Source organism: Electrophorus electricus, unplaced genomic scaffold (genome assembly GCF_041902795.1).
Source record: "Electrophorus electricus isolate QZ-2024a unplaced genomic scaffold, ASM4190279v1 Scaffold244, whole genome shotgun sequence".
NCBI lineage: Eukaryota > Metazoa > Chordata > Actinopteri > Gymnotiformes > Gymnotidae > Electrophorus > Electrophorus electricus.
Window position 1 is genome coordinate 14028 of NW_027658524.1, and position 18473 is coordinate 32500.

The following is an 18473-nucleotide window of genomic DNA, read 5'->3' on the forward strand; positions in this document are numbered from 1 at the left end:
TGTGCAAACAACTACACCCAGAAAGTGCAACAGTTGCAGATGTTACTGCAGATCTCCTGAAGACCGTGAGCAGGCTTGTGTTTGGTGGCACCTCGGTTACTGTTCCACCTGCAGAGTCTGGATTCAGGTCTGTTCCTCACAGAAAAGGACTCATCTTCAGGGTGCTTGAAGAGGTGCTTTCTGTATCCTTTTACTATTTCTATACTGTCTGTCACAGCAGTTGTTTTTCAGTCTGGTCTCTCTCCTCAGCATGCAGGTCTTCATGTAGTCTGGTCTCTCTCCTCACCATGAAGGTCTTTGTGTGGTCTGGTCTCTCTCCTCATACTTTCTCCTCTGCCCTGTAGCAGTGCTTGTCCAGAGATCGCCTACTGCTCAATTTCTGTCCCATTTCACCGCCTCTCTCCCCTTGGCTTCCAGTCTCCCTCCCTGCTGCTAGTCTCCCTCTCACCGCCTCTCTCCCCTTGGCTTCCAGTCTCCCTCCCTGCTGCTAGTCTCCCTCTCACCGCCTCTCTCCCCTTGGCTTCCAGTCTCCCTCCCTGCTGCTAGTCTCCCTCTCACTGCTTCTCTCCCCTTGGCTTCCAGTCTCCCTCCCTGCTGCCAGTCTCCCTCTCTGGTCCGCACTATATAGTCCAGTGTGAGACAGAGTGCTCAATGCTGCCCAAACAAGGCATTATGGGGCCTGCACAGCTTTTTCATCTCCTGTCTGGCTCACTGCTGCAGACACGAGCCTGCGCTCCGCGGCACTGATCCACAGCCTGACCAGGTCTGATCCACTGCCCATCTTGATAAGTCGGAAGACCACAGTGTTTGTGGGAAACTTCAACATTAAAGCAGAGGCGGTATTACCGGAGGATCTTGCCAGCCTTGGCTTGGGTTGTTTGTTTACCTGTCATTCACTGAAATCTGATTTTGACATCTGCCGCGTTAAATGTAAACGTGACACGGTGTGGTTTGACGCAATCTCCAGTACGATGGGGCGGTGTTTATTGCCCCAAAACTTCAGTCCTCGCTCTCTCGCTATTTGACCTTGAAATCGCAGTTGCGTTTGATTTCGCTTTGATAGGCTGGACATTTCAAGGTCTCGTTCATGGCCGCTTCGCGCATTAATGCGTTTCTTATTAAGAAGATGCGTAAAGTTCAGTTACAATTATGCATTATGTGTGTTTCAAATGTTTGTTGTTTTATTTCTTTGGTATGTGTGTTTGTGTTTCATCGTTTTCATAAGAGCCTACTCCCAGTAGCACGTGCCCATCATTACTGACCTGTTTCATACCCAAAGATGCGTAATTGCAGCGGAGATATACGGAGATCTATAGAGATCTGTGGAGATCTATGGAGATCCATGTCCGAGCTCCAGTTACGAGAGCAGCTCCATTACCGCGTGCGTTACAGTACACTCGCTGTGTCGCCGTCATGCGGGACGCACACGCGCTCTGTAAAGCAGCCGAAAAGTTCCGAGCCCGCGTTCCAAACAGAGCACGAGACGACGCATACTTGAGCGCGCGCGCGCTGTAAAATCCACCCGAGAAGTTTAGCCTCGGGGAAAATGGCACGGTGCGGAATGTGATATTCCACTGGCTGCTGCAATTATCACAAAACCGTAACCTGTGCTCACAGAGCCGGATCACGCGCTGGAGGTTGGAATTTGACACCTCGGGGGTTAAAGACTGATGCGCGCGAGCTACTTGATTTGTCACAAAAGCTCCTGCGTTTAGCGGCGCGAGGAGGAGTCGTGCTGGGACTGATCGTCTGCGGGGATTGTGTGCGGTAATCCAGAATATCCCAGACTGATCCAGACTAACCCAGACCGAGGCCAGGGTCTTGCTGGAACACGGACTAAATTATGCGCCCCCGTCCCCTGTGCATGCGGGGCGCAATAAGGACGGTTTCACCTCCTCGGGACTGTTCGCAGCTGCGAGTTCCTTCATAACTCCCTTTTCACGCACAAGTCCATGACCGGAGAGCTCGCATGTGTCAGTAACGGTAAGATGCTCGTGTCTTGCTGTTTAACACGTTCAAGATATGTGTTTACTGCACGTGCTTGTTGTTGTTTTAATATAGTATCTATGGGTGATGTGCTCGGTCTTTATCATTTGTATAATTTTTGCAATCGCATAACTGTTGGTTTTGAAATTGGTTATTATTATTTTTTGTTGTATTATCCTATTATTTATTGTATTTGATTATTGTAATTATATCCTGTGTATTTATCAGTTCTGAGGTTTTTTTTAATTAAACATGCTCAGCGTGACATATGTCTTGCATGGGCGGGAGGTTGTATGATCTAGTAATTACTGGGACTTGTCTTCACTACTCGTGGATACACCGTTCATCCGAGGCTGCGCGATGTCCTCGCGCATTTGGGAGCTCCCCCTCCCGTTTCTTTTGAGGTTCCGTAGTAAACAGGCTCTTTTCTCTAATAAACAGGCTCTTTTCTCTAATAAACAGGCTCTTTTCTCTAATAAACAGGCTCTTTTCTCTAATACACACCTGCTGCTCTTCTCACTCTCCACCAGCGGGGACCGTTCAGAAGCCGCAGGCTTACTCCACTGAAATTTTATCAAAGTTAAATTCATTAATAGCGTAATTGTAAAAAAACAACTAAGTAAAAAGCAAGCAAGCAAACGAACTGCTTGAGAAATGGGAAGAGCTCAGATATATCCGAATTTAACATGGGTTTATCTATTTTACTTTTCATCTTCGGGCTTCATTTTTCCTCTTGCATGGTGAACCTGTTTGCCCGGGATGAAGGCTAAAATCTGGCTGCAGCGTGGGAATGCTGGAGTTACGCTGTCCCCTGTCCCCCGAAATAACCCTTCAGTTTTAATCAGATGTGATTTGTCCCGTGTGCGATTTCATTTCGGGTGATCAAAGTGCTTGGTTTAGCCGCCTGCAGATCAGTGCCGCGGCGAGCGTTTCCAGCGACTAGTAACGCTGAATCGCTGGTGCTCTGAGCTGGGAAGGTGCGCCGATCCATTTCTTGTCAGCTCCATGAAGCTGGACCAAATCACGCACAGCGCGTGCCCCACCGCCTTCCCAAAGTGTCTCTCCTTTGGAATCGGGCGAGAATCTTAAGAATGTTTGGATATTTATGGATATTTAGCTGTGGGAATGCTTTAGTGTCAGGTAGTCTAACGCAATGGGCGAAATAAAGTAATGTTGTTTTTAAATCAGGTGTACCAATGACAAGTCCGCTATGAACGCCGCCCCCAACAGCTCTCCGATCTGGTTTGTTTGTTTGTTTGTTTGTCGAGATGCAGTCAGTGCTGCAACCTCAGTATTAGTTACTCTGTTTACAGGTTGTTGTGGCTTTTATGACTAAAGGATCTGAAGGAGCCCAGACGGCACATCTGAACTTCTCGCATTAGTACTGCGTCTAATTTTACAGAGTAATTTCATTTTACAGAGTACCTGATGCTCTCAGCTACCTGCCATCTAAAGACCTACAAGGTCAAAGACAAACATGAACGGGACAGGGACACCGAAAGTGTGCTGTTGTGTGGGTGTATGAGTGTGAAAACATTTAAAAAGTCACTTCATTTCATGCACATCAAGCATCTTGCATGTTATATACAGAGTTTGGGGGAAAAAATAATTTCTCCTGTGATTTCTAACATATCCAGCGCTGTGAGGAAACATTTCTGGGTAGCCTAATACTTGAACAGGAAAGTGATTCGAGTTTTATCTAAACGATTTTGATCTCGTCGAGGTTGTTAATATGGGGCTAATCTGGTATTTAATCCGAGGTTAATCTGGTAGTTAATCTGAGGCCTTTTGAGTTTGTGTTTGCATGTAACCTCTTCATTAGTTCCAGTTCCAGTGCATAACACTCACGCAGGACTTGCTAACTGGCTGGTAGGCTGAATCAGCATTTGGACTGAATGTGAAAGTGCAAATGTGCTGTTGATCAGAAACGGAAATTACGTTTTAAAAAAAAAGGGCTCCAATTCCATATGTTTGGAGCTTGTGAAATGTGGAGTGGTTGTAATAATGGTTGTTATTCATCAGTTTCTTAAACCATGCCACATGTGAGCAGCTCTCCCTGACGCACAGAGAGGGTGCCAGCGCTGGGGAGGCACACCTTAACTTAGCAGGGACGGCTCCCATCTGAAGCCAAAGAGATGGAGAAATGTCGCATCAGTCCAAAATGTACCAACACAGCACTAGAATCACATCAGACTAAACAGACGAGACTGTCCCATAACGCATGTCTCACTCTCTCCCTCTCTCTCTCTCTCTCTCTCTCTCTCTCTCTCTCTCTCTCTCCTCTCTCTCTCTCTCTCTCCTCTCTCTCTCTCTCTCTCTCTCTCTCTCTCACACACACACACACACACACACACACACAAAAGTGTGTGTTTGTGGTCTGTTCCTGTCATCTATGGAACTGTAAGATGCCGCGTGATTCCTTCTATTATACACACTCACGCACTGACTCACACACTCACTGGTCACCCAGAAATGACCCACTGTGACCCAGGATATAATCTTTCACTTTTTTATAGTCTTAGAGATATGCGAGTAAAAAAGAGAGAGGGGAGGAGGTAGAGAAGTTCAGGATAAAGTTGTAGAACCAAAGAAAGACTGACAGGCTGAGTGTCCCGGACTGCCACACTAATACACACTGAGGAAACAGAAACCGAAACCTCTTCATATGTAAAATTTGAAAAGAAATCTAGAATATGTTCTTCACACGGGAGTTCATCTCTCTGAAGGTCGACTGAGCTGCAGAAGTATGCTTACATCTCTCTCTCTCTCTCTCTCTCTCCCTCTCTCTCCCTCTCACTCTCTCTCTCTCAATCTCTCCCTCTCTCTCTCTCCCTCTCCCTCTTTCTCTCTCTCTCTCCCTCTTACTCTTTCACTCTCTCTCTCTCTCTCCCTCTCTCTCTCTCTCTCACTCTTTCTCCCTCTCTCTCCCCCTCTCACTCTCCCCCCCCTCTCTCTCTCTCCCTCTCTCTCCCTCTCACTCTTTCTCCCTCTCTCTCTCCCTCTCACTCTCACTCTTTCACTCCCCCCCCTCTCTCTCTCCCTCCCTTTCTCCCTCTGTCATGTTTATGTAGGTTTAGTGGGGTAATTTAATGGAGGCCATCTGTTGGTAAATAAACAGCATATGTTGGTGTATTTCTTCTGTCTCTTTTTTCCCGATCATTTGTGTAGATGAGTAACTAACTCTAACTGCTGACAGTTTCTGATGGCGCACTTTGGAGGGTTTTTTTGCTCACAGTCTCTCAGCTCAAACATGCCATTACATTGCGTTCTATTCACCAGAGCAGTTCTGCGGTTCATTTTACATACACACTTCATGTTTGCAACACATATTCAGTTTTTGTGTGTCTAGCTGTAATGCTTATAAAGACCAGCCCAAAATATGTGGTAGTGGTAGTTCAGTGGTTAATGTAATTGACTAGTACTCAGATGGTTGGTAGTTCAAGTCCCACCACTGCCAAGTTGCCACTCTTGGGCCACTGAGCAAGACTTTTAACCCTCAATTACTCAAATTGTGTTCAGGCAGAATTGTATGCTTTGTAATTGGAATATTTTGAGTTTGTCCTGATCAGGCTGTGTTTCAGCAGATCTGCTTTCAGAGTAACAGAAGAGTTAGAGCTGCATGTACTGAACATTGCAAATTGTCTTGTCATTTACATTTTCTGAGGTGCACATGTGTTGGTTTTATGAGAGTGGGACCTAAACACACAGCCATAGTAATTGCACTTATAGCGCTGTGCTGCTGTAACTGTACTGTCCCAGCTGACATGTGGGTGTTGGGTTTGGTTTCCACATCATTTCATTCAGGTACCTGCAGACGCTGTAAGGAAACTCTGGACCCTCTTCGCCAGTCGCTGTGGCGTTACACTGGACAGTAAACTTTCTGTCTCACTGGGTTATTTTTAGCCACATAGTTGTTTTAAAAAATGATGTTGAAAGCTCAAGATCATCTTACAATAACAATAACTCATTGATGCTACTATTAATGTCACAACCTACCCGTATACCTACCCTACCCGTATACCTACCCGTATACCTACCCTACCCGTAAACCTACCCGTATACCTACCCTACCCGTAAACCTACCCGTATACCTACCCTACCCGTAAACCTACCCGTATACCTACCCGTAAACCTACCCGTATACCTACCCTACCCGTAAACCTACCCGTATACCTACCCGTAAACCTACCCGTAAACCGGTACATCTATTAAGAGCAGTCATGCAGCAGACTGCTATGTGTGGGGGTGAAAATGACGTTAATTGAAAAACAAAAAAATTGGACATTGATCACAGACGCAAAGGAATGTTTAAATGTCGATGGATTTCCTGCTGAAGTAAACAGGCAGAGGAAGACAGAGATGTCTGTTATTTATTGGACGGACAGGGTTGTAAAAACGCTTTATTGTAGCGTGGCAGCTACAGGTCCTAACCACTTTGTGTTGCAATGCTTCACACAAACACTTGAGTTCAGAGCAGAGCTTCCTGTCATGGTGGTTGTGACTGGACAGGCGTCCTCATGTTTAAGCGTCTGTTATAATCAAATAATATTTGATACAATGTGCCTCTGTTGTCATATTTTCAGTGGCTGTTAAAACTGTGCCTGAATTTGTATCACACGGCATGCAGACATTTAACCAGAGTGCTCTGATTTCTGCCCTGAATTCGGTTTTGATTTCTGCCATGATTTTGGCCCTAGATGGCAAGAGGTGGTGGAATCAGGAGTGTCCCTTTTCAACATCTGCCCAGTGTCACCTGAGGTGTTGGAAGGTGAGCATGTCACACACACACACACACACACACACACTCACAGATACACGAGTGAGAAAACTCAAACAAAGATCCTTACTCTTTACATCTGTGAAATGATGTATGTCAAAGTATCAATGAGTTCAGGCAGGGCATTTGTGTGTGTGTGTGTGCGTGTGCGTGCTGGAGTGATGCACTTCCTCTAGGATTGGAATGTCCTGATCAGACACACCTCATCAACTCATAGAGCAAGCAGCTCTGAAATATTTACTCCACAGTGTCTCACTCAGGTGTTGGGTGTTACTTGAGTGATAAAAAAGATGGAGAGGACAGAGGACGATGTGGGGAGTGGAAGCTGATGTCAGCATGACAAGAAAAAATGTGTTTTTATAGCACCGGTCATTGTCCAAAATGATGCACTCAATATTAATATATAATATTAAATATTATCATAGTATTAAAATTATCATAATGTAAAACAGATATAATCATGACAGTAAAAGCTAAATCTTAAAACAACACACTGTAAAATAGTTACACACGCTACACCAGTTAAGCTGGAGTTAAATGCCAAAGAGAGTTGTGTGTTCAGCATTGAAGTTAAAAAAACCCTGAAGGTTGAGCAGTCCAAGGCAAGGCGAGTTATTCCAGAGAGTCAGAACAGCTGTTGCATGGATGGGATCCTGTCTACTCCGGAGTGCAGACCTGGAGCCGCTGGATGGGTTCTGGTAGTAAGTAGCTCAGAGTGCAGGCCGCCACACATGTCTTGCATGGTTTATGTAACAAACACAATTTGTAATTTGCAAGGACTGCTGGAACTGAGAAGGGTTCAGCTCTTCTCTGACCCTTTACACAAATGTTTATTATTTTAACAGCAGCATTATAACACAGTCGCTCATGCATGTACCTGCTCATTAGATTACACACTTTGTAGGAAACGCGTTATCTGTGTACAGTACTGAGACTACAGTCAGCTCTCCGGCTGTTCACACATGTTCAATGTGTGTTAACCATGTCAGTATCACTGCTCTAGACTCATGCCAGCACACCACACACCACACACTCAGATGTGTTGGTACTGGGAAACACTGTACTACTGTTGGATCAGGTGTGTTGGTACTGCTGTTATGTAAACTTAGAGCATTTGACAGATACTCATCACACACACACAAACTCTCTCTCTCTCTCTCTCTCTCTCTCTCTCTCTCTCTCTCTCTCTCTCTCTCTCACACACACACACACACACACACAAACAGCCTGTGTTGTTTCCTTCTCTTTGCAGGTACAGCATTGTTGGATCTGTCAAACTTGTGCTGCACCTGTTGACTCTTCTAGAACAATTTTTCTACATCCTAAAAGTTACAGTCTGTATGTCATGCACTGGCTTCACAGTGAGCATCACAGTTTGGAAGAGTTTGCTGTTTGTCCATTAAGATGCTCAGTCTCAACCAAACCAGCCATGGAGGTTCATTCACTTTCACATTACATTTTAAAGAGTTGGCAGACACTTATCCAAAGCGACTCACATATAAATCATCATAAGAGTAGTTGTACTGCCTAAGACTCAAACCTGTGACTGATGTTACTTTCTCTGTGCTGTACCTGCTCCACCAGGTGAACTCTCTTTGGCTCCATACACTTACGTGTGTGAGGGACACTTGATCATAGTTCAACTACTGCTCACATAAATGTGCAGTTTAGAATACACAATCAAATAATAATGAGAACAGTCAACAACCATAATTCATAGTCCAAAAATAAGGATCACAGATATAGTTTATAATATAGTCAGGGATTTTATGGAAATGTTCAGTACATATGGCTGGTTTGGTATGGTTTTTATGGAAATGTTCAGTACATATGGCTGGTTTGTGTAGTGGTGAAGGGTTTCATATGGAGTCCCGTCTGTGTAGTTGGTTTCTAGGGTTTGTAGCCAATACATAGTACGGGGATACAATATAAACACAAAAAAACACACAAAGGCAAATAAGGGAAGCAGGCTACAACAGACTAGGAAACACGAAGGCCAGGATCAACACAAACGGTTAAGATAACACGCGGGCTAACAAACACAGACTTCGAAAAACATTCAAACAAACATTCCACCATCAATGAACAGCCAAGACACAGCGACCATGACAGGGTTTAAATACTTGAACTAATGAACACTAAATAAGGCACAGGTGCAAATACTGAACAGGGAAAACCAAAACAAGGACTGGAGAAGTGAAACATGAGACAAGGAAACCATAGAGACGGACAACAGGAGGGACCAACCGTGACAGTCCATCAGCTATGAGTTCACCTCTGGCCTCATGATCCATAGCTGTGCTGTCTTCTAGAAGCATACTTGTTTTGTTTGTGTAGGTACGAATCTCTGAGATGTTTACATATCCTGCAGAACTCCCTGAGGAGCGGAAGTGATGTCACCCCCCCTCATGTGCATGCGTTTGACTGCTGCTAGTTAACAGACATTGGCTAAGCACTGCAGTGGGAGGGCAGGCAGTGGTGGGAAGAGCTGATACAGTGTTGGCTAAGCACTGCAGTGGGAGGGCAGTTAGTGGTGGGAAGAGCTGATACAGTGTTGGCTAAGCACTGCAGTGGGAGGGCAGGCAGTGGTGGGAAGAGCTGATACAGTGTTGGCTAAGCACTGCAGTGGGAGGGCAGTTAGTGGTGGGAAGAGCTGATACAGTGTTGGCTAAGCACTGCAGTGGGAGGGCAGGCAGTGGTGGGAAGAGCTGATACAGTGTTGGCTAAGCACTGCAGTGGGAGGGCAGTTAGTGGTGGGAAGAGCTGATACAGTGTTGGCTAAGCACTGCAGTGGGAGGGCAGGCAGTGGTGGGAAGAGCTGATACAGTGTTGGCTAAGCACTGCAGTGGGAGGGCAGGCAGTGGTGGGAAGAGCTGATACAGTGTTGGCTAAGCACTGCAGTGGGAGGGCAGGCAGTGGTGGGAAGAGCTGATACAGTGTTGGCTAAGCACTGCAGTGGGAGGGCAGTTAGTGGTGGGAAGAGCTGATACAGTGTTGGCTAAGCACTGCAGTGGGAGGGCAGGCAGTGGTGGGAAGAGCTTATACAGTGTTGGCTAAGCACTGCAGTGGGAGGGCAGGCAGTGGTGGGAAGAGCTGATACAGTGTTGGCTAAGCACTGCAGTGGGAGGGCAGGTAGTGGTGGCAATTCTGGGAGAGAGTCGTGAGAACAAACAGTTCTGAACACGCCTGTGTGTGTGTGTGATTGAATGTGTTTACAGGTGATGCTCTTCGTGTGTGTGTGCCTGCTGGGTGTAGCTGACGGGTGGATTCCTGCAGAAGGGAGACAAGCATCGCCCCCTAGTGGTCTCAGCACCTGGGGCAGCATGGCTGTACAACGCCACCTGTCCCGGGGCAGTAGACCTCCCTGGGCTGCCCTGCATGGTAAGTCTCATCAACCATGTCCTCCTCCACCTCTCCACTCTTTCTTTGTTGATGTTAAACTAATTTGTTTTGGGTAACCAAGTTCAAATCAAATCAAATCCAATTTATTAACAAGTTGCCTCTCTGGCAAATTTACATAAATCAAAAGAGCAGGGTTGATTGGTTACATCTATAAACACTTGAAGTCCTGCAGGGTTGATTGGTCACATCTATAAACACTTGAAGTCCTGCAGGGTTGATTGGTCACATCTATAAACACTTGAAGTCCTGAATTTGTGACCTGTGACTGAATTTACTGTTCCAGCTAAACTGTAAATAAAAACTGTCGTTCTAGACGTTTACATTTTAATTTGAATTGGCTTTGGGTAAAAGTGTCACCTAAATGGCATAAATGTAAATGTAATTTAAAATGCAGTCATAACTTAATTTTTTATATTAACTTCAAACAGTTTGTCTGCTTGCTGATAAACGTGGTAGAAACTGAACAGAATTGTTTGGTGGTGCTGACGTTATTGTCCAGCTGCGGAAGGTCTGGAGGGTCACAGGCACGTGATCCCATGGCCTGGCTCGCGTGAGCCTGCATCCTGGCCCGCGTGAGCCCGTGTTCTGGCCCACATCCTGGCCCGCGTGAGCCTGCGTCCTGGCCAATGTGAGCCAACGTCCTGGCCCATGTCCTGGCCTACGTGATCCCGTGTCCAGGCACTTGTGAGCCAACGTCCTGGCCCACGTCTTGGCCAACGTAAGCCCACGTCCTGGCCCATGTGAGCGTACGTCCTGGCCCATGTCCTGGCCCACCATGGGAGTTCATGTCCTGGCACGTGAGCCCATGTTCTGGCCTACATTCTGGCCCACGTGAGTCCGCATCCTGGCACACATGAGCCCACGTCCGGGCCCGTGTCCTGGCCCATGGGAGCCCACATCCTGGCCCGTGTTCTGGCCCACATCCTGGCCCACATGAGCCCACGTCCTGACCCATGTCCTAGCCCACGTGAGCCTGTGTCCATGCACATGTGAGCCCACGTCCTGGCTGACGTCCTGGCCGATGTGAGTCCACGGCTTGGCCCACATCCTGGCCCATGGAAGCATACGTCCTGGCACACGTGGGCCCACGTCCGGGCCCACGTGAACCCACGTCCTCTGGACACATCTGGATTTATTTAGAAGGGAAAATAGGAACATATTCTTAGCTTCGTATCGTAATAACTATTTACGATGAACCCACGTGAACCCACGTCCTCGCCCGTGTCATAGCACATATGAGCCTGCATCCTGACCCACATCCTGGTCCATGTGAGCCCGTGTTCTGGCCCACATGAGCCCGCTTCCTGGCCTGAGTGGCTATTATCCACTTGAGACATCTCTCCCTTGGACACTGTTGCTATTTTCGTTTGGATGCCATCGTGTTTGATCCTGTTCCCCAATCCCTCGGGTAAATTAAACATGTTAGGTTAGTTATTACGATACGAAGCTAAGAATATGTTCCTATTTTCCCTTCTAAATAAATCCAGATGTGTCCAGATGTTTGTGCCTTTACCCCCAGAGCTGACCCTAATCAGAGATGGTGTCGGTTTTATTTTTATGGCCATTATTTTTGGCAGTATGAAATCTCTGGGAGTTCCCTCTAAAGGCACAGAGAATGGTCCAGTATGTGCTGCTAATAAACATAAAATGTGTTTATAATGGCCACTTTTTTCTGCTTCTGAATGTAGGCAGTATGGACAGAATGACTTCCTTTTGACAGGTTTTGACACAGCAGAATTCAGGAGTGGTTTCAGAGAGCTAATTACCTCTGTCTTTGCCCTTGGGAGAGACTTTCATCTCTCTGTTTTTACCCTCACCCGCTGTGATAACGCAAGACGCGACTTGCCCACCGAGTGTGTGTGTGGAACCGAGCTACCGATCACGGTATCGTTGCCGTCCTTCACAGAGGGACAGAGTAACAGAGGCTGCCGATTACTGTCCAGCCCTTCAGTGGTGTGCTGATAAACACTGGAATTTCACACTGATTCGCTGTCACGCACCTTCTCCGCTATCAGCTGTGAACACGTGTAATGTGAGTGTGGCATCTTTCCGAGTGCCTCCATTACGTCACACACCTCCCTCCTCTCACAGGGAGGGTGACATTATATCCCCGGACATAAATACAGTGTCTGATTAGTCTCAGTCTACGCGATTATGTGAACCAACCCCGCTTTGTGCAGGTAGAATTAACATATCAGGATGACTGACATTTCTGCTCTTGCTCTCCTAGACACATCATTGGTGGAGGAAGGTGAGGCATACAGGAGCAGGTGGCAACGCACTCCGGCAGACCCCTCCCCGTCCCGGAAGCCCCGCCCCCGCAAGGGCCACAGGGGGCGCAAGCGACACCGCGGCGATGGGGACTGCCGTCTGGAGAAGAAGCAGCTCCGTGTGCGCGACTTGGGCCTGGGTTACGACTCGGACGAGATCGTGCTGTTTAAGTACTGTGCAGGGGCGTGTGCGAGCTCCCGCACCAACTATGACCTGGCACTCCGCGTCCTGGAGGCCGGCGGGGGCGTCGGGGGCCGGGAGGTGAGCACCGGGCCCTGCTGCCGTCCCACCCGCTTCGAGACCGTCTCCTTCATGGACGCTCGCGCCAGCTGGCAGACCATACGTTGGCTCTCTGCCGCTAACTGTAGCTGTGTGGGATAAGACGCCCGGACGAACCAATCAGAGTCTCGAGGACGGAGGGAGAAGGGGGAGCCGGGTTCTCTCCACGCTCGTCTCTGGTGGGGGCCTCAGCTCGGCCAGCAAGGCTCTGCAGTACAGCAGGGTGAAGATCCAGGAAGCCATGACTTCCGAGGATTATGGCAGGGAGACACATAAGTGGGAATCTCAACATCAGCTTCCGCTGCCTGGCAGAGATGTTCAACGCTCTGCTCAGAGTGTGAAAAGAGTTGAGAGAGATCACCCCTGTTGCTGTGTGGTATAGGAACTGGTTGAGATCAGGCGGAGATGAACCAGTATGGCAGAACTGGTCTTTGAGCTCTCTCCCTCAAGTGCAGGGTGGGAGTGAGTCCATGACAACAGGAAATTTGTAGCCATGTTTTTGAGAGTTAGCATGAGTCCTGGTAATGGGAAGACCAAATTTGCCATAAGCTCCATACTCCACACACACACACACACACACACTCACATACACACACACACACACACACACACACACACATTTATTTTACCTAAAAAGGGAATTCCACTTCTATCTGCTTAAGACGTTCTCTTTGTGAGCTCATGGTCTCTGTGGGACAGAGGGACTGACGGAGACTGCGGTCATCACTAATCCCTGCGCAGGGTTCGGTCAGGAGCCGCCGTGCTTTGTCCCAGCCTCTTCTCTCAGCCTGATGGACAGTAGCTGAGAACTGCATATTACTACAGTAGTTATGAAAGACTTTCCGTGCTCATGAACTGGAGAAATACAGAGAAAGACTCCAGTTCTGCTTTCAGTGGTTTGATGGAGTTGCGCTTGCCAGAACAGCACTGAGCAAGTTTATTTCTTGACCTCGCTGACCTTTCTGTGTCGTTTTCGTCAGTCCCAGCTCTCCTGTTGATGGTGCACTCGGTAACATAACCAAACTGTTTCCCTATTGAGACCTTGTAGGATCTAATCATTATATATGTCATTATATGCATCGTATGCCTTGTTTATACTAAGATCTAAGTTCCCTGGCTTAATTTTTGGGATCACGGAAACCGTTTACCGGGTATTACAGATTCCAATAAAAATGATAACATGTAATTATAGAATCTAAAGTATAAAGTGAATATAGTTGTATGTACACAAGTCCTCTGAAAGTGAAAGTATCAAGATGAATGATACGTTCTATAAGTGATAAAAAACAGGAGATGTACAACAAGGGTTGATCAGCATAGATCTTGCTTATGATGCAGTTCAGTTCATTTCAATATAATCACAAACACACACACACACACACACACACACACACACACCTCTGTAATGAATTTCACATAATTGTAATTACATGAAGGACATTTGTAAGCTAATGGACTGGTGAGGTAGTCTAAAAATGTAATGCTAGCAATGAAAACATGACGAAAGGATATTTCATATATCACATGGCATCAGACATACATAATGCGCTCTCCAAATTGCCACATGTTCCAGGTGTAGAAAAATAATTCAGAAAAAGACATTTGATCACTAGTTTTGGAGTTATTCCTAAACTATATTCTCAGGACTCTGGTCAGGAAGAGCTGCCTCCGCTCTGTCTGCAGGCGGTGGAGTTCAGACGCCGTGAGGTGCATTCTCAGCCCTCCGCCACACCTCCCTTGCGAAGCCTCTCCAGCCACTACTGCAAGTGGAGGGAATCAAATTTATTTATGTAATGCTTTAAAAAAAAACAAAAAAAAAAAACAGCTGTTGTCACAAAGCAGCTTTACAAACGTCCTGGTCCAAGCTGCCAGTGAGCGAGCCAAGAGCGACTGTGACGAGGAAAAACTCCCTCTGTGCTGCTCGGTAGAGGAGGAGAGACAACTCTGGTCAGTTCATCTGGAGCCTGTGAAGATGTGAAGGAGGAAGGTGTATTAATCATGGCAGTTATTTTGGACTGTTCTCTCCTCGTTTCCAAGGAGTGCAGTGTGTTCTGTGCTGTCAGGACGGTCTGAATGACTCTGGCCTTTTCCCCACTGGGTGCCGAGCATCTACTGCTTACATTAGGGGAGAGCTTTAATTATTCATAACTTATCTATTTATTGTGGTTTTCATATGCTTGTCCTCATAATTATCAGATGGTTATTATTTATGAATAGAGCATGTATCTTGATTTTATTACTCATATTTTTCCTTGGGGGCTATAAACAATAAAAACATTATTACAGATAGGGAAGGAAATTTTGTGTTATGAGCTTTTGTACTGTAGATAAATATTTAATAAGAAAGAAAATTTTGACCAGTCCTGTGCTCATTTTCTCATTCTCTTTATAACACACACACACAAACACACACACACACACACACACACACACACACACACACACACACACACACACACACACTCTCTCTCTCTCTCTTTATGAGATAACCACATCAGCATGTTTACAGTTGTTTTTATGTGGAAACACATGCAACCCCAAAGGTTATGTAAATTCTATCCAGAAGTTCTACTTTGAGTTTTAAAAAGCCATTATTATTATTGTTGTTATTATTATTGTTGTTGTTGTTCCATTGTATCTTCAGCTCCTGTAAAATCTCTTAAATTTTATTTTTGTATTTCACTCCTGTAATAAAGGAATAAAGTTTTGTAAATGAGAAAGAAATCTTGATATGTTTCTGAGTGTTTGTGATAACATCTCAGCTTCTGCTCAAGACTGACTAAAGAACCTGTAACAGGACATGAAACCTTCTGTGTGGGTTTGTTTATAGTCTCTGTGGCAACAGGAAAGAATGTTCAGAATTTGGTTTAAAGCAACCACTTTGATCTGGAGTTTGGTTGAAGGAGGAGTTTCCACGAAACCGACTGAAGAGAGGAGAACCTGTCGTTCACCATGTCTCTGTAAACCAGTACACTGGACCACTGCTCCCTTATCCAAACACCGTCAGCCTCCCTTCAGCGTGCCTTCAAATGGCTGGGGAGATAAGACCTCTTCTCACCCAGGACTCCAGAGCGAGCCCTCAGGAGAGACAAAAAAAAGGTGTCCCTGCACTATCTGGGCAGTGGGCAGCATTAGCATGACTGCGTTTCAGTCAACCGCACTCAGAGGGCCTGTGATGGGACTGTGTTTGGGTTAACCGCACTCAGAGGGCCTGTGACATGACTGTGTGTTGGTTAAACGCACTCAGAGAGCCAGTGATGTGACTGTGTGTGGGTTCACTACAATCAGAGGGCCAGTGACATGACTGTGTTTGGATTAACCACCCTCAGAGGGTCTGTGACATGGCTGTGTGGGTTACTCACACTCACAGGGCCAGTGACGTGACTGTGTTTGGGTTAACCGCACTCAGAGGGTCTGTGACGTGACTTTGTTTTGGTTAACCACACTCAGAGGGCCAGTGATGTGACTGTGTGTTGGTTAACCGCACTCAGAGGGCCCATGCCATGACTCTGTGTGGTTTAACTGCACAGAGTGCAGTGATTGTGAGCTCTGACCATGGCCGACAGTGGGCCGTACTGGACAGAACCATCAGGGAGTGAGTTGGGACAGAACTGACATGGGGCATCTTCAGCTTCTTTCACTCTTTGTTCACTTGTTTGTTTCTTAACAAATGGTCGTATTTCAATTATAGTTGATCTGTCACCAATGTACAGTCTATTATGGTACAGGAATACAAATGTTTATTTAAATGTTAAAAATAGGTACTAAACGAGGAAATACTACGCAGTAAGTTGTCAGTCAAGTAATCGCTGGTTACTTGCTCATGAAGGACCCCTTCACGTCCTCATCCACACTGCAGGGATAACAACAGCATGAAGCTCGTAGGGTGCAGCCTTGAAGCACGTCCGACGTCACGGAAATACACGCAGTGTCGTGCGTGATCATATTTCATCTCACCGGAATATAAAACACAGCCACGTTTTTAAAAGCCTTTACACTGCTGTGTGTTTGCACACCTCGTTTCGTGTTTGGCGTAATCTGATGAGGTTACTTCGCCATCTGCTGGTCCAGCTGGGATTGTAAAACTTGAGATTCAAGCACGGACGTGCTTCTGCTTTTGCTATAAATTAATTTCACATTCTAATTATTGATGACATATATGAATATAAACAATTCTATCTATCTATCTATCTATCTATCTATCTATCTATCTATCTATCTATCTATCTATCTATCTATCTATCTATCTATCTATCTATCTATCTATCTATCTATCTATCTATCTATCTATCTATCTATCTATCTATCTATCTATCACTGTCGAGCAGTCTGATCTACCTGGTCAATCTGACAACTCTGAAAAGACTGTTCTTAGATATTCTAAAACGATGTTTTAAAAAAGCACTAATAGATCCTAAACTTTACTAATCAGCCCAAACTCGTTTTTTGCTGCGCGATCTGAGCTCGGACCCTTTCCGGCTCCCGTACAATTGCGTCACCCGACTCTACGCGGGATATTCAATAACAAATGGCGGCGGACAGAAAACTGCTAAGAGAAGATAGTTAGAGCGCGCTGTTAAAACTAGAGTTATTATCATTATTAAAACATCAACACTTAGCCAGTTAGCTCCCTATTAAAACTATTATTATTCATTAACAACTCATGCTGGCAGTAATGATGTAGAGACATCGATGTCAGGTTAGCTAAGGTCGTTCGTACTTGTTACTTTAGCTAGGTGTCTATCTGGGTTACCATAGCAACGTAATCTCAATCCCAGTCTTAAACTGGACAGTCCTGGCTCTACAGCCCTGTGACCACCGAGGACTGGGCGGACTGGGCGGACTGGGCTGTTGTTCAGAGTGCAGTCTGGACCCAGCAGTGTGACACAATGGTAAGTGGCCTAGTGTAGCTCTCTTCCGCCTTCAGGGTTACCAGGGACACCTTTAAACCATTAAACCGTGTGGGATGTTTCAGAGGAGAAGCTTTGCGCCAAGTCAAGTTGCCAAAAGAAAACAGAGAGGAGATTCGTCCGATGATGAAGACTGGGACCCCCAGACCGTAAGTGTGATGGTGACCAGTTACCAGTGCACTGGTTACATGTGTGCTGGATTATTAGTGTTCACACGTGTTTACGAACATGGTCTTTCAGACCACCAAACAGAAGAAAGACAAGAAAGAGCCCCGAGACAGTTACATATCTCCGTACCGGAAAGCCCTGACCCAGCTGACCAACCGGCCTCTGTGCGTGGACGCCAACGAGCACGTAAGAGAACAGAATTATGCGCGAGCCTCACACACGCAGGGACGCAGCTCACCTACCTTTCCCATGTTCGCTCTTCTAGGAGGCTTTCATTCGCCAAATCCTTTCAAGACCATTTAAGGTTCCCATTCCCAACTACACAGGTATCTTAGCTTGATCATTAATTAATTCATGAATTAATACAAATAAATTAATCATTCAAATACAGACTGTGTAGTCAGATAAAACATTGTCTGAACATATTTAGGAGAAATTTTAAGAAGTACAGGTAGAAGTACCATTAATAATAGTGATCTATCACACACTCTCTCTCTCTCTCTCTCTCTCTCTTTTTTTCTCTCTCTCTCTCTCTCTCTCTCTCTCTCTCTCTCTCTCTCTCTCTCTCTCTCTCCGCTCTCTCTCTCTCTCTCTCTCTAGGCCCGTTAGGACTGCGTGCTCTGGGACTGAAAAGGTCCGGTGTCAGAAAGGCGTTGCATGACCCGTTTGCAGATGGAGCT

The 18473-nt window shown here is 46.1% G+C and overlaps 2 protein-coding genes across 4 annotated transcripts in view; both read left to right on the forward strand.

The window, feature by feature from the left end:
- Positions 1–1071: 1071 nt before the first annotated feature.
- LOC145655375 (glial cell line-derived neurotrophic factor-like) lies at positions 1072–15408 on the forward strand. Of its 2 annotated transcripts, XM_081709004.1 has the most exons (4): positions 1072–1983; positions 6684–6754; positions 9982–10144; positions 12396–15408. In XM_081709004.1, exons 1-4 carry the CDS (start codon positions 1953–1955, stop codon positions 12815–12817), a joined length of 687 nt encoding a protein of 228 aa, XP_081565130.1. In that variant the 5' UTR covers positions 1072–1952; the 3' UTR covers positions 12818–15408. The 2 variants fall into 2 exon arrangements, with proteins under 2 accessions (XP_081565130.1, XP_081565131.1); XM_081709005.1 differs by lacking the exon at positions 6684–6754 and having other exon boundaries at positions 1074–1983.
- Positions 15409–17237: 1829 nt separating this feature from the next.
- Positions 17238–18473, forward strand: part of LOC145655374 (DNA repair and recombination protein RAD54-like) — a 10173-nt gene continuing 8937 nt past the window's right edge. For both annotated transcript variants that reach the window (XM_081709002.1, XM_081709003.1), the window contains exons 1-5: positions 17238–17607; positions 17691–17774; positions 17866–17979; positions 18059–18119; positions 18394–18473. The exon at positions 18394–18473 is cut by the window's right edge. In XM_081709002.1, the coding sequence (XP_081565128.1) occupies positions 17605–17607; positions 17691–17774; positions 17866–17979; positions 18059–18119; positions 18394–18473 (342 nt within the window). In that variant the 5' untranslated portion in view covers positions 17238–17604. The remainder of the gene's footprint in view (positions 17608–17690; positions 17775–17865; positions 17980–18058; positions 18120–18393) is intronic.